General features: G+C 46.6%; 1 protein-coding gene across 1 annotated transcript in view; it reads right to left on the bottom strand.

Annotated features, from left to right (window-relative positions):
* TRAM2 (translocation associated membrane protein 2) overlaps positions 1-23,845 on the bottom strand; it is a 78,887-nt gene extending 55,042 nt beyond the window's left edge. The window contains exon 1 of the mRNA XM_012441615.3: positions 23,694-23,845. Within this exon, the coding sequence (XP_012297038.1) occupies positions 23,694-23,813 (120 nt within the window). The 5' untranslated portion in view covers positions 23,814-23,845. The remainder of the gene's footprint in view (positions 1-23,693) is intronic.
* Positions 23,846-24,460: the final 615 nt, after the last annotated feature.

The following is a 24,460-nucleotide window of genomic DNA, read 5'->3' as shown; positions in this document are numbered from 1 at the left end:
AGGCTCTGAAAGTCCTGCAATAAAACAAAACAGAACAAAACAAAAACACATACAGTCTAGCATTTCCCAAGGCAATCTGCCCCAGGAATTCTTGTGTAGCAGTATACATAGTAGCTAATTTCTTTGATTCTCTGAATGTCCTTTTAGCCTGCATTCCAGCCATCTGTTCTGCCTTCCATTTGTTCCTCTGCCTTGGCTTTCCTTTGAGGGCCTGCTCCAGCCTCACCTCCTCCTTCCTCCTCCCCATTCTGCCATCAGTCCTCTTGGTTGCTTCCTCCTCATACCTGAAGCACTCGCTGCCTGTACCTCTTTGTTGACAGGTAGTAGAGCACAATAGTTAAGAGCCTAGATTTTGGATTCAGAAAGACCTGTATCAAAATCCCAATTCTGCCCCCACTAACTCTGAAACGGAGTTGTTCAGTTGCTTGGTGCAGACAGAGATAGACTCCATAAAGAGGACTGCGGAGGGGACTAGTGGGATTAGACAGTCAAATCTAGCACAAGGCCTAGCACATCACAGGTATTCAATAAATAACAGTCATTCTTCCTCTTCTTTTTTATCATTGCTTTGTCATTTATCATTTTGTGGATTCTCCTGCCCCTACTCTTTACATAAATCACCCTTAACATACACATGCTGCTAAGGCCACCAGCAGCAACAGTTCCATCTTCCATGGGACAGCAGGAATACACACCAACCTACCAGCCCTGAGCACCCCACCCACTCGAAGACACCATCCGCCCCAGCCTGCCAGTCCTGAGCAAGAGGCTCTTCCAGGCAATCAACTAAAACTTCACAGAAGCCCCTCAATGCTCTGTAAAGGACATTCAGAGGATCAAAGAAAGCGGCTACTATGTATATTGCTACACAAGGGTTCCTGGGGCAGATTGCCTTGGGAAATGCTAGGCCGTAGGTGCTTTTTTACTGCAGGACTTGTCAGAGCCTTCATATGGTATTAATAAGTAACGTATTTTTCTACCAAAGTAGTAAAGCACCTGTTTACTTACTATGCCCCTGGAAGGGATGCAGAGGCGGAGCATCCTACTTTTGGTTTTTAAAACCAAAGTGGGCCAGGCGGGGTGGCTCATGCCTCTAATCCCAGCACTTTGGGAGGCCGAGACGAGCAAGTCTGAGACCAGCCTGGCCAACATGGTGAAACCCTGTCTCTACTAAAAATACAAAATTAGCCTAGCATAGTGGTGGCTGTCTGTAATCCCAGCTACTCAGGAGGCCGAGGCAGGAGAATCGCTTGAACCAGGAGGTGGAGGGTGCAGTGAGTGGAGATCATGCCGTTGCACTCAGCCTGGGCAACAGAGTGAGACTCAAGAAGAAAAAGAAAGAAGAAAGAAGAGGAGGAGGAGGAGAGAAAATCAAAGTGAACAGATCTCACCCAAAGCTGACTGGGTAGCCCATTTCTGCAGACTCTCAATGGGGCAGCAATGGACTACTGTGTTGGGGTTTATATTTTTCAAATTTTCACCATTTCAACAACCATTTCACCACAGGTCATTTCATTCATGTGGCTTGTCTAGAAGTAAGAAGTGACATTTCCACTTCTAGAGTCAATCTTTTTTTTTTTTTTTTAACAGGGTCTCACTCTGTTGCCCAGGCTGGAGGGCAGTGGTGTGACCACAGCTCACCGCAGCCTCAACCTCCCAGGCTCAAACGATCCTCCTACCTCAGCCTCTTCAGTAACTGAGGTACACGCCACCATGCCGAGCTGGTCTCAAACTTCTGGCCTCAAGGGATCCTCCTGCCTCAGCCTCCCAAAGTGCTAAGATAACAGGCATGAGGCACTGCGCCTGGCCAACTTCTAGTTGACCCTGACTTGAGTTTTTCTTGATGCTTTTGTATCCTTCTATGAATGGTCTAATACCCTTATTTTCACCCTCTGAGCCACTGTTCAAAAGGCTTCTGAAAGGTAACTCTTTGATTTATATTAGATGGGAATGGCATCTGTAAGATCTAGGGTACGGGCTTCTCTTTCCAGTATCCCTTGGCTGCCCTGCTGTCAAGCCCCCTCCTCCTGCCCCTCTGTTCTCTCCCACTTCCACCCCCACCCTCCACCTGTGCACTGGCTTCTGCCCACAACCTGCCACCTACCTGCCACCTCTCCCCCAGTAGCAAGCTCTGTCACTAATCCAAACTTTCCATCTTTCCATTCCCAAAATGAAATCACTTTAACATTGCCTTTTTCTGCTCATCAAAATAATATACATTTCATTGAAACAAATATATATGAGGAGACAGATATAAAAATGGAGAAAAAAGTAAAATTACTTGAAATCCTATGACAGAGAAAAACACTTGTGCTGTTTTGATGATCATTCTTATCGATATCTTTCTATAAAAATAAAACACATTAGGAGGCTGAGGCAGGAGAATTGCCTGAACCCAGGAGGCGGAGGTTGCGGTGAGCCAAAATCGCACCATTGCACTCCAGCCTGGGTGACAAGAGCGAAACTCCGTCTCAAAAAACAAAAAACAAAAAACAAAAATAAAACACATTCAAATGTTTACAGAAAAAGGCCCACACCAATATGGCATTCTGTAAGCTGCTTTTTAAAAAAACACAACCATATGTTTTAGACATCACTCTATGACAATGCATACAGATTTATGTCACCATTTTAAATTGATCTAACCAATCCCTTACTGGTAGGCATTTAGGACTACCTCATCTTTAAAAAATGCTAACATCTCAAAATATTTGGATATACTATTGAGTGGAAAAAAAACTCAGAATTCAGCCTGTGCATTTTTATTACAACCATAAAAAAATCATAGTGTTCGGGCATAAGAACAGAGTAAAAATTAAGTCAATTTTGTAAAGTGGAAGAGCTATAGGAAATCTGCTTATAAAAGTGGTATTTAAACAGAAAAAAAAAAAACTCCTTCAACAAAAACAACATGTAAAATGCAAAATTTCCATTATTTTTTTAAATGTTATGATGGTTAGGTCACGCCTCAGTATAAAATATTTCAAGCAGCTGATCTCCATTTAGTTTAACCTCATAGTTTTCTTCCCAGTGGGAGAGGGAGATAGCAGTAAGGAGTGCTGAAGCCATATGATCTTTGAGAAGGGACAAGGCGAGGGGTAATTCTGGAGCTTGTGGTTCTTGGGGGAGGACATTCATGGGCAGAGCCGGGGCTAGGGGCTCAGGAACGCAGGAAGAGAAGCGGGGCTCAGAGGTCACCGAGAAGCCCTCAGCAAACCCAGTCAATCTGCAGCTTCCTTCCTTCCTTCCCTCCCTTCCTCCTTTCTTTGCTCGCGCTCTCTCTCTCTCTCGCTCTCTCTCTTTCTTTTTGTCAAGACAGAGTTTCTCCATGTTGGTCAGGCTGGTCTTGAACTCCTGACCTCAAGTAATCCACCCCCCGGACCTCCCAAAGTGCTGGGATTACAGACATGAGCCACTGTGCCCAACCCCTCTTTTTTTTTTTTTTTGAGACTAAGTTTCGCTCTGTCACCCAGGCTGGAATGCAGTAGTACAATCTCACTTCACTGAAACCTCCGCCTCCCGGGTTCAAGCAATTCTCCTGTCCCAGGCTTCCTGGGACTACAGGCATGTGCCACCATGCCCAGCTAATTTTTTGTATTTTTAGTAGAGATAGGGTTTCACCATGTTGGCCAGCCTGGTTTCAAACCCCTGACTTCAAGTGATCCACCCGCCTCAGCCCCCACAAAGTGCTGGGATTATAGGCATGAGCCACTGCACCCAGCCCAATCTGTACATTTCTTAAAAGTCTTGGTAGCCCAGGCAGCAATGTTTGAGTGTAAAAGGTATAGGCCAGGTGCAGTGGCTCGTGCCTGTAATCCCAGCTTTTTGGGAAGCTAAGACAGGCAAGATCACTTGAGGTCAGGAGTTTGAGACGAGCCTGGCTAACACGGCGAAACCCCATCCCTACTAAAAATACAAAAATTAGCTGGGTATGATGGTGTGTGCCTGTAGTCCCAGCTACTCGGGAGGCTGAGGCAGAGGAATTGCTTGAAACCATGAGATGGAAGTTGCAGTGAGCCGATATCTTGCTACTGCATTTAAGCCTAGGTGACAGAGTAAAACTCCATCTTAAAAAAAAAAAAAATAAGAAACCACGTTGGGAAGCTGAGGTGGGCAGATCACCTGAGGTCAGGAGTTTGAGCATTCACCACCCTGGACAATGTGGAGAAACCCTGTCTCTACTATAATATAAACGTTAGGTGGCATGGTGGTGGGCGCCTATAATCCCAACTACTCGGGAGGCTGAGGCAGGAGAATCGTGTGAGCTTGGGAGGCAGAGGTTGCAGTGAGCCAAGATTGCACCATTGCACTCCAGCCTGGGTGACAGAGTGAAATACTGTCTCAGAAAAAAAAAAAAGTAAGGAATGGATGGTGACGATGCACCAGGATGTACAGACTGTATATAACCTATAATATGGAGATTAGAGTCACAGAAAATGGCTGCTTAGTAATAGGGGCAATATTCATGGAATTAATTAATATTCAGGTATTCTGAACAAATAATATTGCATCCTTACTGTATATCAGGTTCTATAAGGATGCCATGCATGCATTATTCACTTATTTGGTCCTGAAAAACCCACTGAAGTAGGTACAAGAATTTTTAACTCCATTTTACTGACAAGAAAACTGGGACACAGTTAAGTAACTTCATCATGTTATCTAGTTAAGTGAAGTAGCCAGTAAAGAATCAGACAATTTAGGCTGGGCGCGGTGGCTCACACCTGTAATCCCAGCACTTTGGGAGGCCAAGGCGGGCAGATCACGAGGTCAAGAGATTGAGACCATCCTGGCCCACATAGTGAAGCCCTGGCTCTACTAAAATACAAAAATTAGCTGGGTGTGGTGGCACGCACCTGTAGTCCTAGCTACTCAGGAGGCTGAGGCAGGAGAATTGCTTGAACCCAGGGGGCGGAGGTTGCAGGGAGCCGAGACTGCGCCACTGCACTCCAGCCTGGCGCCTGGTGAAAGAGCTAGACTCTGTCTCAAAAAGAAAAAAAAGAATCAATCTAAATTAAAGCCTGCACTCACTGTGCATACATATGACCGTATTTATAAGCCCCGTGTGATGTGACAATGTGAAATGGAGAATCAGGGTGCATATCCCAATGGAGAAGGCAACTGAGTCTCAAATCTGCAGCCTATTTTTCCAGGGAAGGAGAGCCTGTGAGTTAATCATCATAATAAATCTTTTCTAAAAGGAGTTCTATATACTGTATAAGACTGCTATGACTATCTTTCACTTTCAAGAGGTCTCCATGGAAATGAACAAAATCAAATGTGACCTGAAGCCAGTTCTCACCAATCTGTTTAGTTTTACACATGCCCCTAATCTGGGACTTTAGCCACGTCACCATGGCCATTTTGTAGACATGAAATAAAGAAAAGGCACTTAGGAATAATCACAGAAGTCATTCCTAGAGGGAGCTGAGCTTGCAAGCTGAAGGACAGTATATTTAGCTTAAATATGATGACTGTGAAGTCTAGGATACTATATTTGGGCAAACTGTTGATTTGGGGTTTGGTGAAGTCCTGGTTTTGGCAGCAGCGCCCTTCTCCTGCCCTACCCCCGCCTCAGGCCACGTGGGCTCAGCTATAGAGCACAGCTCTCGCACAAGCAAAACCTGCAGACTTGGCCTCCCTGGGGCTCTGGAGAGCAGAGCAATTCCTCTGGGGATTGACAGAGTGAGAAACTACTTGCAATCAGCAGGTAGCCAAACAGGATGCCAGAAGAGAGGGAGCCTGGGAGTACCAGGTGGGAACACAGTCCCATCCTGAGACCCAGAAGCTCCCCAAGTCCAGTCCCATAAGGAGCACCTTACCACTCTGGCCATAACGAACTGTAACCACTGGTTTTCCTATCTGTCTTCCCCATTAGACTGAGCAGGGAGTGTGTCTTGATCATCTCAGAGCAAGCAGCTGCTCAATAAATGTGTAATGAACTGAAGAGTTCTGGAGATTGGTTGCACAATGTGGATGTGCTTAACATTACTTAACTGCACACTTAAAAATGGTTAAGATGGCAGATTCAATGTTACAAGTATTTTACATAATTTTTAAGGAAACACAATAGTAACACTTGTACAGCAAAAAAAAAAAAAAGGTAATGGCACTTGGATACTTCTAATACTCACTGTATGAAATCTGGTAGAGTATAGGTTGAATAATTTCAGTTTAGGAAGTATGGGAGGGTTAATTAAACCGTGAATCATGATTTGCTGCAACAAAAAGTTACAGAGTGAAGGCAAATATGATCCCTCTATTAAACTTTTCTATGTGTCCTAAAGAAGGAAGATTCAGGAAAAAGTGGCTACAGATGTGGCCCCAAACCCAACCAAAAAATCACACTCCATTAATTCCAATACATATTTTTTCCTCACACCCTTCTAGCCTCAGATGTTGGAGCTGGCACTCTTATTTATTAAGAGAGAGAGAAAGAGAAATGGAAAGCTGTTCAAGAACCTGTGCCTTCCTTATAGGACAAAAAGGTGGCATTCTGCAAAGTGGGATCTGTGGAATGTTACTCTACACTACTTAGAAAGAGATGGTCACACAGACTGAGAAATGGTGGATACTACTTTAGTAAGTTTATATGCTCTGTGAATCTCCAAGAAAGGGGACATGGTAGAAAGAGTTCTGCATACCTCTCTGGCCCAAAATCCCCAGCCCCTACTGCCACCCCCAGAGGTTTCAACAGCTTGGACTCCACATTAGGAAAGATCAGTGTAACAGACATGACCGGATTACTTGGAATACCCTGAGTTCAGGATTTACTCACCAGTTTACTAGCTACATCATCTCAGGCAAGTGACTTGAATTCTCTTGGCCTCCATCTCCTTCTCTTTAAAATACAGTAAAGGACTCAGGCTGTGAAGTCGGACACATGGACCTTGAATTGTGGCTCTGGCATTTACAAGCAATGAGAGTCTGGCTGGGTTACTTAGTCTTTCTACACCTCAGTAGTTCACTCATATGTAAAAAGGGAGGCACTACAGTATCTGCCACACAGGCTGATTGTGGTGGCTGAATGAGAAAATACAGGTAGAGTGCTTTTTTACAAGGCTGAGCACAAAACAGGCAGTCAATACAGAGGGCACACTTGTTATCTTTGATTCTATAAACTGTGAGGAGCTCTATAAATGCTACCTATCCTGTAAGACGCAAGCCAACTCTCATTCTTCATGAAGATTCCCTGACTGCTAGAACCTAAACAGTCTCTCACATCTGGGCTTACATCATTTGTAAACTATTATGTTTACCACAAATGTTTTTGCATTGAGTAATATGCCAGTATGTGGCATTATATCCTACATTGCTATCTAGTGGTTCAGACATAATTCTTATCTCAAGTTCTTTTTTTTCCCAAAACAGAATTATGGGAAGTTAATTGAATTTAAAAGCTAATTGAATTTAAAATACACACCTACTATAAGAAAATTTTAAAAGAGAAACATATAGGTGGGGGGTGGTAGCTCACGCCTGCAATCCCATCACTTTGGGAGGCTGAGGCAGGTGGATTACCTGAGGTCAGAAGTTTAAGACTAGCCTGGTCAACATGGTGAAACCCCATCTCTACTAAAATTACAAAAAAAAATTAGCTGGGCATGGTGGCAGGTGCCCGTAATCCCAGCTATTTTGGGAGGGTGAGGCAGAAGAATTGCTTAAACCTGAAAGGTGGAGGTTGCAGTGAGCCAGATCGCACCACTGCACTCCAGCCTGGGGGACAAGAGTGAAACTCTGTCTCAAAAAAAAAAAAAGAGAGAGAGACAGACATATAAAGTTGAAAGCTGAAGTCTTCTATAACCTACCTCCTAGAGAGATACCAATGTTGACAGTCTGCTGTGTGTGATCTTTCCAGGTGTTGCCTGTGCATATATAAACATAAGGTTCTTTTTATTAAAACAGATCACTATTTTTTTCATCAGATATCATCTATGTCAGTACAGGAAGATTGATCTCATCCTCTTTTAAACAGCTCTAGAGTATTCCACTGTATGGCTATACCACAATTAATTTACCTAATCAGTTCATTGTAGGTGGATATTTGGGTTATTTCAAATGAATTATGCCATTAGAGCAAGAGCTGCGTCCTGTGTCCTGTGTGTTTTGGCATCTCCATGGAATTAGCACAAGTGGGAAGCATTCGGTAAACTCTGTCGTATGAACTCTGACAACATTTGCTCTGAGTCACAGAGGATTACTGGCTCACAGTTTAACAAATATAACTCTCAATAACCAGCACTGTTGGGTCAAGCCAGAATAATGGTCAATATTCATAATACTGACCCTGAGCTATCACTCTCAGATCAAAAAGACAAGCTGTTCAATACTGTTTTAATGCTAGCTCCTTGCCTATATTAAAATTATTTAACGCCCCAGCAATTCCACCCCCAATTCAGTTCTCAAGTATATATCCAAGAGAACTGAACACATGACATCCACATAAAAACCTGCACATGTATGTTCAGAGCAGCATTTTTCATAATTGTCAAAAGATAGAGACAAATGTCCATCAACTGATGAATGGATAAACAAAATGCATTTCGCTGTAAAATGGAATATGATTCAGTCACAAAAAGAAATGAAGTACCAATACATGCTACGACATAGATGAACCCTGAAAACATGCTACATGAAAGAAGCCAGGTACAAAACGCCACGTATGGTATGATTCCATTTACATTAAATGTCCATTTGTGAGTCCAGAGACACAAAGTAGATAGTCCTTGCTGGAGTGGAGACAGGAGTGGAGATGAAACTGGGATTGGGGAGCAATGTGAAATGAATGTGAACATGTTTTGTTTTGTTTTATTTTTGAGATGGAGTCTCCCTCTATTGCCCAGGCTGGAGTGCAGTGACGTGATCTCAGTTCACTGCAACCTCCACCTCCTGAGTTCAAGCAATTCTCCAGCCTCAGCCTCCCAAGTAGCTACAGGCACACATCGGCATGCCCAGCTAATTTTCTTTGTATTTTAGTAGAAATGGGTTTCACGGTGTTGCCCAGGCTGATCTCAAACTCCTGCATTCAGGCGATCCACCCGCCTCGGCCTCCCAAAGTGCTAGGATTACAGGAGTGAGCCACCATGCCCGGCTAAACAGGTTCCTGTTGAAGATGATGGAAATGTTTTGGAATTAGATAATAGTGATGTCGTAAAGCATGGTGAATACACTAAAAACCACTGTATTGTACACTTTAAAATGGTAAATTTCATGGTATGTAAATTCTATCTCAATTTAAAATGCAAAAAAAAAGTCTTTAAAAAGGAGTTATCAACTGGTAATTCCACTTTACCACTCATATAGAATTGGTTCTCATTTTTTTTTAGTATATGAGTGGTATATGCTGTGCTGGATACTAGAGATACTATGGTAAGCAATACCTCCTGCCTCAAAGAACACAAGGTTGTGGAGTGTGATGGGCTGCACACGATAAACTTGGGGGTCATCAGAACCATGATAAGGGAAGCACAGGGAGAAAGGAGGGTTTTCCAGAAAAGGTGGACTGCAGCTTGAGGAATGAGGAACATCTGGCCAAGTGAAAAGAGGTAGCATGTCCTGAGTGACTTGTTTGAGGTGCCAGAGGCAACAGAAACATCATAGAGTAGCTGAAATATAATCAATAGTAAAGAGCCCCATGATCCAAATGTGCCCAGCAGAGTAACTTTAAAAATCTGACATGTATTTTGCCTCCTGTTATATATCAGGCACTTGCTAGATGCTGAGAATTTAACAGGGAACAAGATCAATGCAGGCACTGTTAGAACTTTTAGTATGTAACCATACATTTTCACGGGTACACGGTAAACAGTCTGTGGCTAACTGATTCATTGACCCGGACATGGTATTTTAAAAGGACAAGCACACTTTGTCAATAACTATCAAAAATACAAATGCAGTTATGCTTTGACCCTATCATCCTACTTCTGGGAAAATATCCAACAAGATATGCCTGTATAGGTACAAAATGACGTATGTACCAAGATATTCACTGCTGCATTGTTTGTAAGAGCAAAACATTGGAAACGACCCAAATGTCCATCAAAAGGGGATTGGTTAAATGAATTAAGGTAACCCTGTACAATGGAAGACTGTGCAACCTTCCACATGAATGAGGAAATTCTCCGTGTACTGACATCGAAAGATTGCCCAGATATTTTGCTAATTGAAAAGGCAAGGTGCAAAAGTGTAAATAATACACTTCATTTTGTATAGGCAAGGAGACAGGACGATAGACAGACAGATAGATATAAAAAGTGGTTACTTGGGGGTGGGGGAGCTGGATGAGAACAGGTGGGGAGAGACACTTCTCAATGAATTTCTCTTTATGTTTTCTATTTTTGAGCCACATGAATGTATCTCCTAATGGTACCTATTCCAAAAAAAATTTTTTTTAAGCTTTAAAAGGCTAAGATTATAGGCTCTCTATCTGTATGCACACACTAAAGTAGCTAGCATTCCTAATGTGCTCAAAAGCATCTCTTACTGGTTACCTGAGAAACCAGAAGAGACAGCATGGATAGAAAAGCTTCAAATAACCACCAGCAGCAGAAAGGCAACTCAGATGCACACCATCCTGTGTGCACATGGGACCATACCTGATAAATCCATATTGACTATGTGGTAGGTACAGAGGTGCTGGGGATACTGAGAAAATGTGAAACAGCTCTTTCCTGGGTCATGGAGAGATGGCTCACGGCAAGTACAAGGAGCCATGCCCAGTCCTAATTGCCAGTGACCTTCCTAGTACACACTGGAGTCACTCTCATGCTAAAAAATCTTCAATGGCTCCCTTATTACGTAAGTTAAGGACCAAACCCAAAATTTTTAAAAAGCACCTCCATGGCCAGAACCCTGCCTGCCAGTCCAGTGTCACCTTTCACCAGCTCCTACCCAGCCCACTCTGGCAACAGAGACATTTGCCATACTCCCCCTAGCCCTATGCCTTCTCTCTGCCTGGAACTCCCTCTCCCCAGCACATCTGCCTGCCCCATGCCCCTTAAGCCTCAAGGACCAGCTCAAACTTCTCTCTCTTTTTTTTTTTTCTTGAGACAGAGTCTCGCTCTGTTACCCAAGCTGAAGGGCAGTGGTGCGATCTCGGCTCATCGCAACCTCCACCTCCTGGGTTCAAGCGATTTTCCTGCCTCAGCTTCCCGAGTAGCTGGGACTACAGGTGCACACCACCATGCCCAGCTAATTTTTGTATTTTTAGTAGAGACGGGGTTTCACCATGTTGGCCAGGATGGTCTCGATCTCTTGACCTCGTGATCTGCCTGCCTTGGCCTCCCAAAGTGCTGGGATTACAGGGGTGAGACACTATGCCTGGCTCCAAACTTCTCCTTTTTAAAATGAACTGTTCCTACCCCTCCCAGAGGGGTTATGCTCCCTTCCCTGACACACACACTGTACCCACTACAGACAAAAGCAGTAGTGACATTTTCACTCCCTAAGGACTCTCGGTTCAATGGAGGTAGAATCTTCACCTCTTCATCCTTTATCCCTAGCCCCAAGAACAGGGTTTGGCAGAGAGCAAATGCTCAGTCCAAGTCTGGCTGAATAAATAAACAAGAAAAAGACAGAGGTGAGGAGAAAGGAGGAATTAACCCTCTCAGGGCAGAGGGGCTGGGAAAGCGGCCCTCTGAGCAGGTGGTGTTTTTGCCATATCTGAGGGGGGCCTTAAAAAAGAAATAGCAGCTATAGGATGAAATGGGGAATGAGGTGACTTGGAGGGCAAGGTGCATGAACAAAAGCAGAGAAGAATGAAGGAGGAGGGAATGTTTAGGTATGTTGGTCTGCAATGAGGGTCAGGGCAGGGATGAGCCTGAGGGAGGTGCAGAGTCCAGGACAAAGGCTGATCAGATCGCAGGGAAGCTTTGAAGCCAAGCTAATCACCCGCCTTTAGGCGGGCACCTTGGAAGCAATCTAAGTAGGGAGACTCATGCTCAGCTCTGTGTTTGAAGATAACCCACAATAGCTACGAGGAGAAAGAATTGGAAAAGATGAGAGTGTGGGTCCAAGCTAGAACCTACCATAGCCATTTAGGTGAGGAATATCAAGTGCCTAAGCCAAACCAAAGATCGTTAGGGCAAGAGGAGACCTGGGGGCAATTCAGGAGGTAAAACCACTGGACTTAGTGAACAGACACTGGGGACAAGGTAAGGGAGGGCAAGTGCCAGCTGCGGGTTTCTGTTCCGCTGTATACACTTGTTGAATTTCCCTCTCCTAGAGACCATGCAAACTATAGTCATGCATCGGGATGGCAGTATGGGGCTAATAAAATTGTGGTATCACCAACAGGCCTTGGTAAGAAGACCCCTAGATACTCAACTAGTCTGCTAGAAATCAGACGAAGAGAAAATCTCACTGCATCTGTTTCTGGGGGTCTGGCAAAAGTTTACAGATGAACAGCACACAATGGGTCAACTAGTCCTCTCCATGCTATCACACACACTTCAGAAATTACTTACTGACCCCTTCATTGGGAACTTCCAGGTGCAAAATATAGGTAGACCCCAGTATACAGTGAGTGCTAAGTAACTTTTTAAATACATGTTATGTACGGGCCATGCCTACTTTCTCTGTCCACCGAACATACCATGTCCCTCCCAACCTCCACTATCTCTAGAAAAGCCTCCAACAAAGGAAGTTCCCATTCCCTCTACCCCCACTGAACACTGGAACAAAACCAGCTTCCTTAGGTAAGGCCCGTATGTGCATGCATGCTTCATCATGGCTTATTTAGCTAACAAAACAAAAGTAGAGGGAAAGATGTTCTAACTCACTGGGTTCCTATCTTTTAAGAAATTAGAAGTTATGTGAGATGCAAACAAATACCTTTTTATTATAATAAGTCCATAGGGCACTTCAGTGATAAAGCCATGTGAAGGCAATGCAGGACGGTGAAACAGGATGATATGCACATTCAGGAGCACCACCGGCATCACTGCACACCTCAGGGTTGTAAGAAGGTCTACGGAAAAGCCATTTCTCTCTCTCAGCTTTCACCGTCCTTGCCCGCCCCACCACTGCCTTGCTGCTTGCCTGTGTCACATGAAACATAGGGGAAACAGTGCTGAGAATGGCCTTGCAGTTTCTGAAGTCTCTGAATCAACACCAGAGACAGTTCAGCTGCTTTTGGGGCTTGCTTCCTGGTTGGGGATAGAGACTGAAATTCCCCCAGGTGGAAGTTCTCGTGTGGACCAGTGCCCCAGCCTCCTAACCAGACTTCTAGTCTCTAATCTCACCCGCTAAACCAATGTGGCAGTCTCCAGAGCAACCTGATCACACCACTTTCCTAACAGTCTTCAAAGGCTGCCATTACCTCCAGGACATCTCAACTCCACGGCAAGACCTGAGGGGCCCTAGGTGATCTGCTCCCCCTCCACTCTTGTCCCTTGTCCCCCTGTGCCCCACCTCCAAAGCATCTTATGACACCGAGGTGCTGAGTGTCCCAATGCTCCAGACCAGCTCCTCAGTCTACATAGGACGAACTGTTCTATTGCCTTCCCATATCTCCTTCTTTCTCTGGCCTTATCCAGCATCCACCTACCCCTATTCTGAACTAGGAGACCGCCCTCCATGTTCCCAAAGCATCCACTCTAGTAGACTACACTTACTGAGCACCCACTGTGTGCTGGACCAGAAGACCCACACGGCAGCTCAGCTGGGGTAGTCATCATCAAATGACTGTACTTGTCTCCTTTTACCTATCTCCCTTACTAGATGGTAAATTCCTTGTGATTAGGCAATGTGTCCTTTTCCTCTGTGTTCCCAGCACCTAGAATGAGGGCTCACACAAAAGCACTGCTTAATCAACATTTGCAGAATGAGGGGCAAGAGGTCAAAAACAGCTCAGTTCAGATTCACATCCCTTGGGTCATGTGAACAGCAACCCAACTGGTAGGGCTGAGAAACCGACAACATTGGTCAAGTTACACTTGGTTATGCCACAGTTGCAGGTTAAAGGCATGGTAAGTGGTCCGTGAAAATCTGGCGAGGCCATAGTTGTCATGCCTGGAGTTATCTGGACCCAGGAAATGCAGGCAAGAGTAGCTAAGAAGTATCACATTCTCTTCTTTCTGAAGCTCCAAAAATGAGCACAGTAGAGAGAGTTGTATCAACAAATATGTTAGCTGGCTTGCATTTTATATTTCAGTGTCTTGTACAGAGTAGGTGTATTTGCTGAATGATTAAAAATAGAAGAAAACCGAATGCCCAAATGGTTGAATAGTGTTGAATGTGGATATTCCAAGGCTGGGCAAAGAATGACAGATATGTTTCTTTTACATTTCTTGGGTAATAAAATGTACTATATAGCAGACCAACTTTGCTTTTTCTTCAGGGCTTTAAAACTGTAGCTTTCCAGAAATTTCTGCAGATGAATCAGTCTGGATAGCCAAATTCTCCATATTGCCACAGATACAGTTTTGAAACTTCAGCATTGCTCATTATGGATGGAGATCTTAAGGTCACAAAGCCGAGCCCAGATTCCTTTCCAATATACAGATTTCTTCCTTTTCTGTTCTGCTAAGCCATATTTCATGCCAACCCCAAATGTGTGCTAGAACCTGGTTTCAACTCAAATAATAAATGAAGCCAAGCTTAGAGGTTAGTCCACTAACCTAACGGAGGCACAATGTTTCCCTAGTTCCTACTCCTAAATCTACAGGTTTGGGGGAAGGTGCCTCTCTCCTTCTCCTCCTAATTTCTGACTGGCAATTTAAGTTTTATACACATTTTCCAGCCCTGGTCTACATGCCCACGTTAAGAAGGCACAACCAGGTCACCGGACATTCGACACATCCAGAAGCAAGTGAGGCCCAGAGAGGTGAAGGGCCTTGCATCCACAAAGCTATTTAATGGAAGAATCCCCTGTCCTCGCCCCTTTCACTGCACACCTCCCTGCTGTAGGCCGTCCACTTGCACCAGCCATAATTCATGCCTCAAGAACCCTGGAAGAAGGGCACATGTTCCAGCCATCATGCCCAAACCAGATCCCAAACTGCTATTTTAAAAAAAAAAAACTATCACCCGTTCCTTTCCACTTCAACATCCCTCCTCCAAACAGTCACAAAAACCATACAAACAAGTTATTCCTTGCCCGTTGAGGTCACAAGTTGATCCAGTACAAAGTCAGACTACAAACTAAAAACACAGTCTCAACTCCAGAAGCATGGGTCTGAAAAGTTCCAATTCTGCTCTGAGTTCTGAGGAATTCTTCCCAGCCGGAAACCAGGCATTGTGAAGCAGGCCCTGTGATTTCCTGCAGGACTCCAGGAATTGCTGGAGAAAAGGCCTGTTTATCCTGGGATTGCTCCTCCAGGTCAGGAGCTCCCAGTTTGCTCTTAACCTTCAGGAAAGGAGCTGATAAATAATTGCATAAGTCCTGTCTCTACCCTTTGTCCTGAGGTAGGTGCGTCCTTCTCCCTCTCCAATAGCCACAGAAGTCTTCATAATAGTGGTGGGTCCCTCAACAGACTCTTTTTAAAATTCTCTATAAAAAGAAAAATTAAATACCCTCTAAGAGAGAATATCCATACTTTCATAATAAAAGTGAAGGAACAAACTGATTAACTAACAATACTCTGTCCTTTCAAAATGCAGGAGGTTTATTAAGAAGTCCTTTTTCCATTTCAAAGGCAGGGCAACTGAGGCTAGAGAGCTATGTCCTTCCTGCCAGAGGTAAAATCTTTAGCTCTACCCAAAAAAAACATTATGGATCACGTTTGGGTTTGATGTTTAAATTCTTAAGAAACCATATGGAAGAGTTCTCCTAATTCCAGCCAGGTTTTCAATCAATATAGGCCAGCAACTTGATCTTGAACTTGCCCAGCCTTCAGAACGATGAGAAATAAATACAGGGCCAGGTGCGGTGACTTATGCCTGTAATCCCAGCTCTTTGGGAAGCCAAAGCAGGCAGATCACCTGAGTTCAAGAGTTCGAGACCAGCCTGGCCAAAATAGCGAAACCGCATCTCTACAAAAATGAGCCAGGCATAGTGGCAGGCACCTGTAGTCCCAGCTATTTGGGAGGCTGAGGTGGGAGAATCGCTTGAACCCAGGAGGCAGAGGTAGGTTGCAGCAAGCCAAGATCATACCACTGCACTCCAGCCTGGGCGACAGAGCGAGACTCCATCTAAAAGAAAAAAGAAAAGAAATGCAGATTGTTTAAAATACCAAATCTATGAATCTATGGCATTTTTGCCATAGTAGCCCAAACAGACTGCCATTAAGCAATAATGTATGTATAAGGGTACCAATTGTGCCTCACAAGGTATCTAAAATGACCACCACTCTTCTCCTTGAATACTGACCACACTATACCCAGGGCATTAGTTCTTAATTCAATAAACCGGCCCATCTATCAACAGCAATGGCTCAAGGTTGACTGCCCTCCATGTTCCCAAAGCATCCCCTCTAGTAGACTACACTTACTGAGTACCCACTGTGTGCTAGACCAGAACACCCACACCTGCCTGAGGATGCACCTGCCACTCACATCAAGTTTAAGACCTGAGTCCTATCCACAAATAATCTATCAGCTTTAAGCTACCATACTAAGACCTCTTTGAGAAGAGGGACCCTACCTATTCATCTCTACATCCCAGAGCTCAGCACAGTCCCAGAGCAGGCACTCAAGCATCCAATAGAAAGCTGCTAAATAAATGAGCACAGCACTCAATTTCAAGACTTCTACACAAATACTGGCATTCAAAAGTGGAGTCTAGAATTCCAGTGGGCAGAGCTGTAGAAGACCACCAGAGATGGATGAGTCAGAAGACTTGGATTCAAGCCCCCAACTTGCCAAAAATTCACTCTACTGTCCTGGGCAAATCTCCCAGCCAATGAGGGTCTTATTTTGTTTTTCTGTAATCACAGCAGAAGATTTCTTAGGTTTCCCCTCTAAGATCTTAAACTTATAAAATACAAAGCAAAGATGTACACTTGAGCTACAGCTACAATGTTAACTTGATGATAAGGGCAGTAAAAATATAACAGCCGGAGTCATCTTTTCTTACACAAATGCTGGGTAGCAGCAGGCAGTAACTTTACTAGTAGGTAAAGCTTCTGTGTGTTCGCTTATGTTCACACATGATACACACACACATTTGGGTCACTCCCTGCAGTCTCTTTCATGGAGATGCAAATTTCAATAATTGTTCCAGGCAGAAAAGCCTCCAAGTGGAACAAAGACCCACAGACATTACTTCCAGGTAATAAACAGATTCCACTCAGACAAAGAAAAATAAAGCAGCCTGTAGCTACATTCCATAGACGCCCCATTTGTGGAAGCATTGGGGCTGAGCTCTAAATGTGAGCCAGACGTTGCTGAATTCTTATTTTGGCTCTGACTCTAACTTGGAGTGGATGGTCCTTGGCCAAGTCTCTGCTCTAGAAACCAGGCTCTGGATGGGTATGGCAATCCCCATAAACCATCCCAATTACAGGGTGAGGCAAGAGAAGCATTTCACAGATGTAAAAGTGCTGCCAGCCCCTCCAGACAAACAAGGAAAGCTGTCACAAGGCAACGTGGCTTGGCGAGTCACAGAGCAGCCCCTCTCCTGTCCCTGGGCTCCTACAAACTCAGCAGAGGCCTTAGAGATCTGGCCCAATGCCCCCTGCCCTCCCCCCACACTCCCTCCCCTGCCTCCATTTTCCCTGCTGAAAAGCAAGGCCTTTTTGCAAGAGTCACCTGCAAAGCTCTTTAAACCACACAGTTAACTTGCAGTGTTAACCACCTGCGACCAAGTTAGGTGTGGTGCTCCTCTACTGTGGGACATCGGAGACTACTAGTAGAGGTTTACCAAGGCAAAGTAACAGAATGCATAAAAGATAAAGGTCTGTTTGTGAAATAAGAAGGGTTGTTCAGGAACCATATTAGTACTTTTACTGTTTCTTCCTGCCCCCTCCCCCCCATTTCTTTAACCATTAGGTACCAATGGATACCAGATACACAGAGCTGGATAAAGAGGTTAAGAGATAATATCAGTAAAGTTTCCCACCAAAGCCTGCTAATAGTGCTCTCGCTGATTAGAAAGCTCTTCTGTCATTTGGGAACTCTAATCCACTCTTATCAACCCTCCAGCTTCATCATTTATCAGGGTGGGAATGAGAGGTACATCAGCTATGCCACAGAGTGATTTCTGGGGCCCCTGCCCATAAAGAAGCAGATCAAAAAGGAGCTCATGCCTGCCAGAGTGAAGCTTTCACCATAGCAACACATGTTATTCTACAAACAGTCGGGACTAAGGCGCTCTGTTGTGACCAGTCCGGACAGTGCACCCGAGAAATGAGTGACTGAGGGTTCAGACAACAGAGCAGGCAAGAGAGAAAAGTGGTACCTATTTAATTTGCAGGGCAGTCTCCCTGTGGTTTTTACTTCTCTACAAAGTTAATAGTGGCAGCTCTAAGACCCTCCAGTACCCACGGCCTGTGTTCTAGTAAGATAGATGTCAAAGAGAAAACAGATGTTCTCCATGGAGCAGCTGTACCAGCAGGCTCTCTGGGGAAAAGAGGTTCTGGGTTAGAGAGATTGGTCTGTTTGGAGATTAGATGGTTAGCAGTGCAGAACTTGGGGGAAAGGTCTCCATCTCAAAACACATCATCTCTAAAATGAAATACAGCCAGGATGCTCAATGAGCCATCTGAGGATGAAATGTGGACTCCCAGACCCACCAGTGAAGCCAATAACAATAGTCATCCGTGTACTTGTTGAGACCATTGATTAAGTGCCCATGTGCCAGGCACATTGCTGGGTATTTTTACACATATCAGCTTTCACTGGGCAGTTAGGGTTAAAAAGTCATTAACTGATCAATGTCATTTTTCTAGATAACACATTTGTGCCAAGGAAAGAAATGGGAATAATCAGTATGCCCTTACATCCCATAGGATAGGATTATACTTGAAGCTTGACCAGTAGAAAATCTAGCTCCAAATTTCTGCTCTGCTGCTCATATCATAGAGTCATGCGTAAAGAAATCCAACCACAGAAGAAGAGCACTCAAGAGAATAAGTGACCCTCCTTGGTTTCCTGTTTAACTTCTCTAGAACACCATGGATAGAGTAAGCCAAAGGCTAAAAGGGAGATGCATAAAGTCAGGAACTAGAAAAGCTGACAAAGGCACTTCTTTAAAAGTGCATTAGAAGTTAGTCAAAGAGGCTGGGCGCAGTGGCTCATGCCTGTAATCCCAGCACTTTGGGAGGCCAAGGCGGGCAGATCATGAGGTCGGGAGTTCAAGACCAGCCTGGCCAACATGGTGAAACCCTGTCTCTACTAAAAATACAAAAATTAGATGGGTGTGGTGGCAGGCGCCTGTAATTCCAGTTACTCAGGAGGCTGAGGCAGAATTGTTTGAGCCTGGGAGACGGAGGTTGCAATAAGCTGATATTGCACCATTGTACTCCATCCAGCCTGGGCTACAGGGCAAGACTCCGTCTCAAAAAAAAAAAAAAAAAAAGAAGTTAATTAAAGAATGATGACCCATGTCCACAGATGTATATGTGTGCCACTTACATACATCTTTCTATTAACACAATAGAAGCAGAATTGTTTTATGATGCTGCTAACATTCAGAGACAGGACCTGCAGCTGCATTTCAGGTTATGATGCCTACAGGTATGTCTGAGAGGATGTGAACCAGTGCCATGGAAGCCATGTACTAGCAGGTGGTGACATAATGCGCTGCCGTTGTAAATGCTGCAAACATTTCACCCTGACAAGTCAATCACAGAGTCGGGAGCAGGGAAGAAGGTGGTTCCTGGAGAAAAGGTAGATCTGCCAAATCTGCCTCCAAAACAACTAGAAAGCAAAACCCAGCCACCATCAAGAACTCCTCTGGGTCGCTAAACCTTTAAGTCATCACAGACCGAAAAGAAACCAAACTTACAATGACAGGCTCAGAATTGTAGAAACATTTCCTTGCAGCTGCCAGAGCCTGCAAATGAGCTTTTAAAAAAAGTTTCAGTCTCGAAATGACATTTTAAAGGTAGTATATAAATTGCTTCCTCTCTCTTCGGTGCACCCCCTCTTTCCTCATTCTCCATTCGCTAATGAAAGACTTTTCCTCTTCCCCTGCCTGTTTCAATTTGAAACGTGGCACAGACCAGGACACTGGAAGGGGAAGAGAAGGGAGGGGGAGGAGGCTACTTTCAAATCTGACACACATACCCCCCAACCGGCTGTCTACACCCTGGTTGATGGTCAGGCCGGACTCCACCTACGACAGGACAGAAGGACCAAAGAGTAGAGTAGAAAACTCCCCCTTGTGCCACCTCTCCTGAAAGCAGACTTGACGGTGGAAAGGAAGGAGGGGGAAAATAAAGTTCCACATTCCTGACATTTTTTAGCCAAGTGCTGTGGCCGCACAGAGCAGCTTCTCTATTCCAAGCAGCCTGTAGGACTGGGAGAAAACCTGGGTGTAGGGTGAAAAAGCTGCCCCCTGCCTTGGAAACAGGATGGCCCAAAACTAAACCAAATTTGGGGTAGCGATAGGGGTGGGTGGTGAGAGAAGAGACAGCCTTTCATGTGTGTTCCCAAAAGGAAATGATCCCAAGGGAAATAATTTAGAGTCATCGTCTTCCTGTAGACAGATAACTAAAGTCCTGGGGTCCCTGAGAGGGAAACAGAAGCCCCCTAACGCAGAAGAGGTGACCAGTGAGTTGGGGAAAGAGCAAGGCGGGGAGGCAATGCAGACACAAGGGCTGTGGCTGCCTGGGGCATGGGTTGGTAGGGGGAGAGGGACCCAGCTCGCTGGCAGCGGCAGGGCAGAGGACCCCAGAGGGAGGAGTGGCCAGGAGAGTCACTCTGTGGGAAGAATTATAATTGAGTTTTCCTGGCTCAGTTTCTGAATGAAGGAATCCTAGCGGGGGCCAAGTCAGAACCCCAAGAGCCTATGTCCTCTCACCCCCTTCTCCCATTCCCCTTGCACCTCTTCCTGTCATCACTTCTGGGAAAGGGTGGTGAGTCCCCAGTTGCACCTACCATACCACCATATGCATCCTCACATACCCACACATGCATACCACACACTTCAGAGGAAAATCCAGAAGATCCTAAGTGATATCCAGCCAGTCTTGTGCTGGGTTATAAGGCGCCTCCCCCTGCTTTGCTCTGAGTGTGAAGATATCCGGATTTATTTCTCTGTGGTCCCTACATTACCCAGGATGCTTCTGCTCTCATTTGATAAAGGCAGCAGTTTCAAACTCCCCCTTCCCACCCCCAGGAATACTTATCTCTGTGGAAAGTTAGTTGGTGGGTAAAGGCAGTGAGCCCCCTCCTTGTTCCTGGCACAGAAGAACACTAAGACCTTCTTACTGGAGGCTTGAGGCAAAGTCATCTTTCTCCCAGAAAAGCACAGACCGATGATCTCACAAAGTACCTCCAAAAGGAGACACCTGCCCTGTAGGTCCTGTAGGTTCAAGGTGCTATGGGAAGAAGTGATGGGGATGTCAGGAAAAGGGGGCCTGTAGGCATTTCAACCAAGGACCTTACTATACTCCCCAATCTGAGTCTAAGGGCAGTGGGGGTGGGAGAAGTGGGGGCGGGGGGCGGGGGGCGGAATAAAAGTAGTTTTGTTTGTTTGTTGTTTTTCTCATCTTGGGCCTTTCTCTTCCACCAGGTACTGGAAGTAAAAGTTCTTAGCACCTTTCAACTTCTGGAGTGGCAGGTTTAATACACAGGACTTCCCACAAGACTAGAGACCAGGGGAAGGAGGTAGGTACCAAACTCAAATGCTGGCAGCTCTTTCTGAGCAAAGATAAAGCAGGTAAGGCCACAAACCCTAACAAATGCTAGAAATACGACAGAGAGAGCCACAGGCTATGCGAGAAACTTGGCCGCTGCAGAGCCTGTGGCTTTGAGGTTTACAGCTGTCACGTGTATCTTTCCAGCCACACCCTCCAAGGCTGGGGACACGCACTTGGAGGCCTCTTAGAATGGAGGACAGCAAACAGACAGGAGAGAAAGCGCTGGGCTAGAGAAATTCTTTAATTTTGTTAAGCTATAATTATAATAAATAATCACAGGGCTCCAGGCGCAAGAGACTTTTTCATGTTGGTAGGAGATGTTACGGCTTTTGTTGCTGACATGATCTCAGTTAAACCTTACAATCACCCTGTGAGGAAGACCAGTTTTATGAACGTCTTTAATGATGGAGAAACTGAGGTTGCAGTCAGTTTTCAGTCAGACTAGTCACAGAACAGGGACTGAGACACAGGGATATGACTCTTGTGACACCACACACTTCCAAGGGGAGAACCCAGAACAAGGTGGAACCAAAGACCAATCCAATATACCACTAGAGAGAGCTGTGAGAGGGAGAGGAAGAAGAAAGGGGCTGAACTAAAGGAGTACTACCAAAAAGTAGAGTGGAGACCCCAATCCTAGTCCCACTGTTTATTTCCTAGAGACCCTAAAGCCCAGCCACGGACACATTCACTCATCCAACCCTAACTTGGCCATCACAAGAATGTCCCCAGCTTGAGGGCAGCTTCGTCAGTCAATTAGGGCCCTTGTCATTCCTAGAGATACAGGGAACCTGGAGACAGAGGGATGGGGTGGAAAATCAGCCAGGCTAGGCATCCGTTTCTCCAAGGAAGTTTATAAATGGTCACAGCTTCCTAACCCAACCGTGAGAATGCAGATAAGCAACCTGACCCAGAAGGGAGTTGACAAGGAGTCTGGGAACCAGAGGAGACCACTGTGAGAGTGAGGGGAATGTCGCTCACATATTTCACTTCTGAGACAAGATACACCGCAGCAAACCCACGCCAAGCTTCCTCCAGTTCTTCCCACTTTTGAATATCACATTTTTTCTTGCTCTGCAAGAGTAGGGAATCCTTCCTATCAGTCTCATGAATTCTGACCCCTTCTACAACTCCGTCTCAGAGGCCGACACCGGGGCATTGCTGTTGGGGTGGGATCCCCATCCTCTGCCCCCAACTCCTACACTCTAAGAGAATCACCTTTCCCCCAAAAGTTGAGGGTATCCCTGTCTGTCTCCCTTCTTGTCCCTGTAAAGGGGGTGAAGCTCTGGGTCGCGGCAGCTGGATTTAAAGGCACAGTCCACGGAGTGGTAAAGGATATAAAAAACTGGCCTTCTAGAGCACAGCAAAAAAAGTGGGAGCGAGAGGAGCGCAGAAGGCCACCGCTGGGATGAGGCCAGGGCCACACGTGAACATCCGAGCCCGTTCCAAAGCTGAGATGCAAAACATCCAGAAAATCAGATAGGAAGTGGAAAAGGGTCAGGGTCCCTCCCACTGGAAAAGCCCAGAAGAGCTAGTGGCCACCCCTTGGGGAAAGGGGGTTGTGCAATGACTGCAGGTCTGGGAGTCTCTGGGCTTGGTTCCCGGACGCCAGAAAGGAAACCCCACGCGTCGGGCCAGGGTGGCAGCGCGGCGGTTGGTTCGAGGCCAGGCTGGGGTTTCAGGGCTGCAGACAGAGCTGCAGGATACGGTGAGTGCCCAAGGGGGCGGCAGAGCATGGCATGGCTGGCACGGCTTGGAGCTGGGGGCGCTGTCCGGGCTGGCCGGGGTATAGGCGGGCGGGGTACAGTGCACAAAGCCGGGGTGCCGATAACGTACACGGCAGCCAGGAGCCCGCGATCAGACCGAGGGCCCGCTGACCTGCAGGGGTGTGCGGGGCGGCGAACGACAGGGGGCACTGTCCCTCCGGCTCCCTCCTCCCCAGGCTCTCACCTCGAACATAAGCCCGATGAGGACGCAGAGCACCAGGCAGAAGCCGATGTCCGCATGGTTGTGGATGACGAACTCCTGGCTGAAGAGCGGGTAACTTTTCGTCCTCCTGCGGAAAGCCATGGCAGCGGGCGCGCAGCGGCCGGCGGGGCCCGCACCCTGCGCTCAGGAACCGCAGCGCAAACTTCTTCAGCCCCGGCCCGGTCCGCCCGCCGGCCCGCCGCCCGCTCTCCCACAGCCGCCCGCCCGCCCAGCGCGGAACAACTTCGGGGCCCGCCCCCTTCCTCCGCCCGCCCTCGCCCCCGCCGCCCGGAACCGCCCCCGAGCGCAGCCCCCGCCCCGCCCGCGGCCAGCACTCCTCGCGCCCGGCCCCGCCCCCCGCGCGCTTAACCTTCTCGCCGCGGGGCTTTCGCGGGCGGCTGGGACGGAGGCGGCCGGAGGTGGCGAGCGGAGCTTGTTTCCTCCTATCCCCGCGCCAGCGCCGCGCCCCGCCGCATTTTCCGGGCCCCGGGCTCGGCCGCTCACGGCGGAGAGAGCAGGCCGCTGAGGAGGCGGGCGCCCGGGCCTGCCCGGACAGGAAGTGAGCCCAGGTTTCCCACTCCTCGCTCCGCGCCTTCCTCCCTGGAAGGGCAGGCCCTGGAGGCCGCGAGCGTCCTGGCGGTGGCCGGGCAGCCGGATGCTCCCGGGGTGGCGGGCTGTGGTCCCGGAGGCTGAGGGCAGCGCGGGTGCGGCGGAGGCAGGGAGGCAGGGAAGCCGCGGGCCGGCCTTCT

Source organism: Aotus nancymaae, unplaced genomic scaffold (genome assembly GCF_030222135.1).
Source record: "Aotus nancymaae isolate 86718 unplaced genomic scaffold, 86718_ANA_hifiasm-v0.15.2.pri h1tg000040l, whole genome shotgun sequence".
NCBI lineage: Eukaryota > Metazoa > Chordata > Mammalia > Primates > Aotidae > Aotus > Aotus nancymaae.
This window is presented reverse-complemented; position numbering and strand designations above follow the sequence as displayed.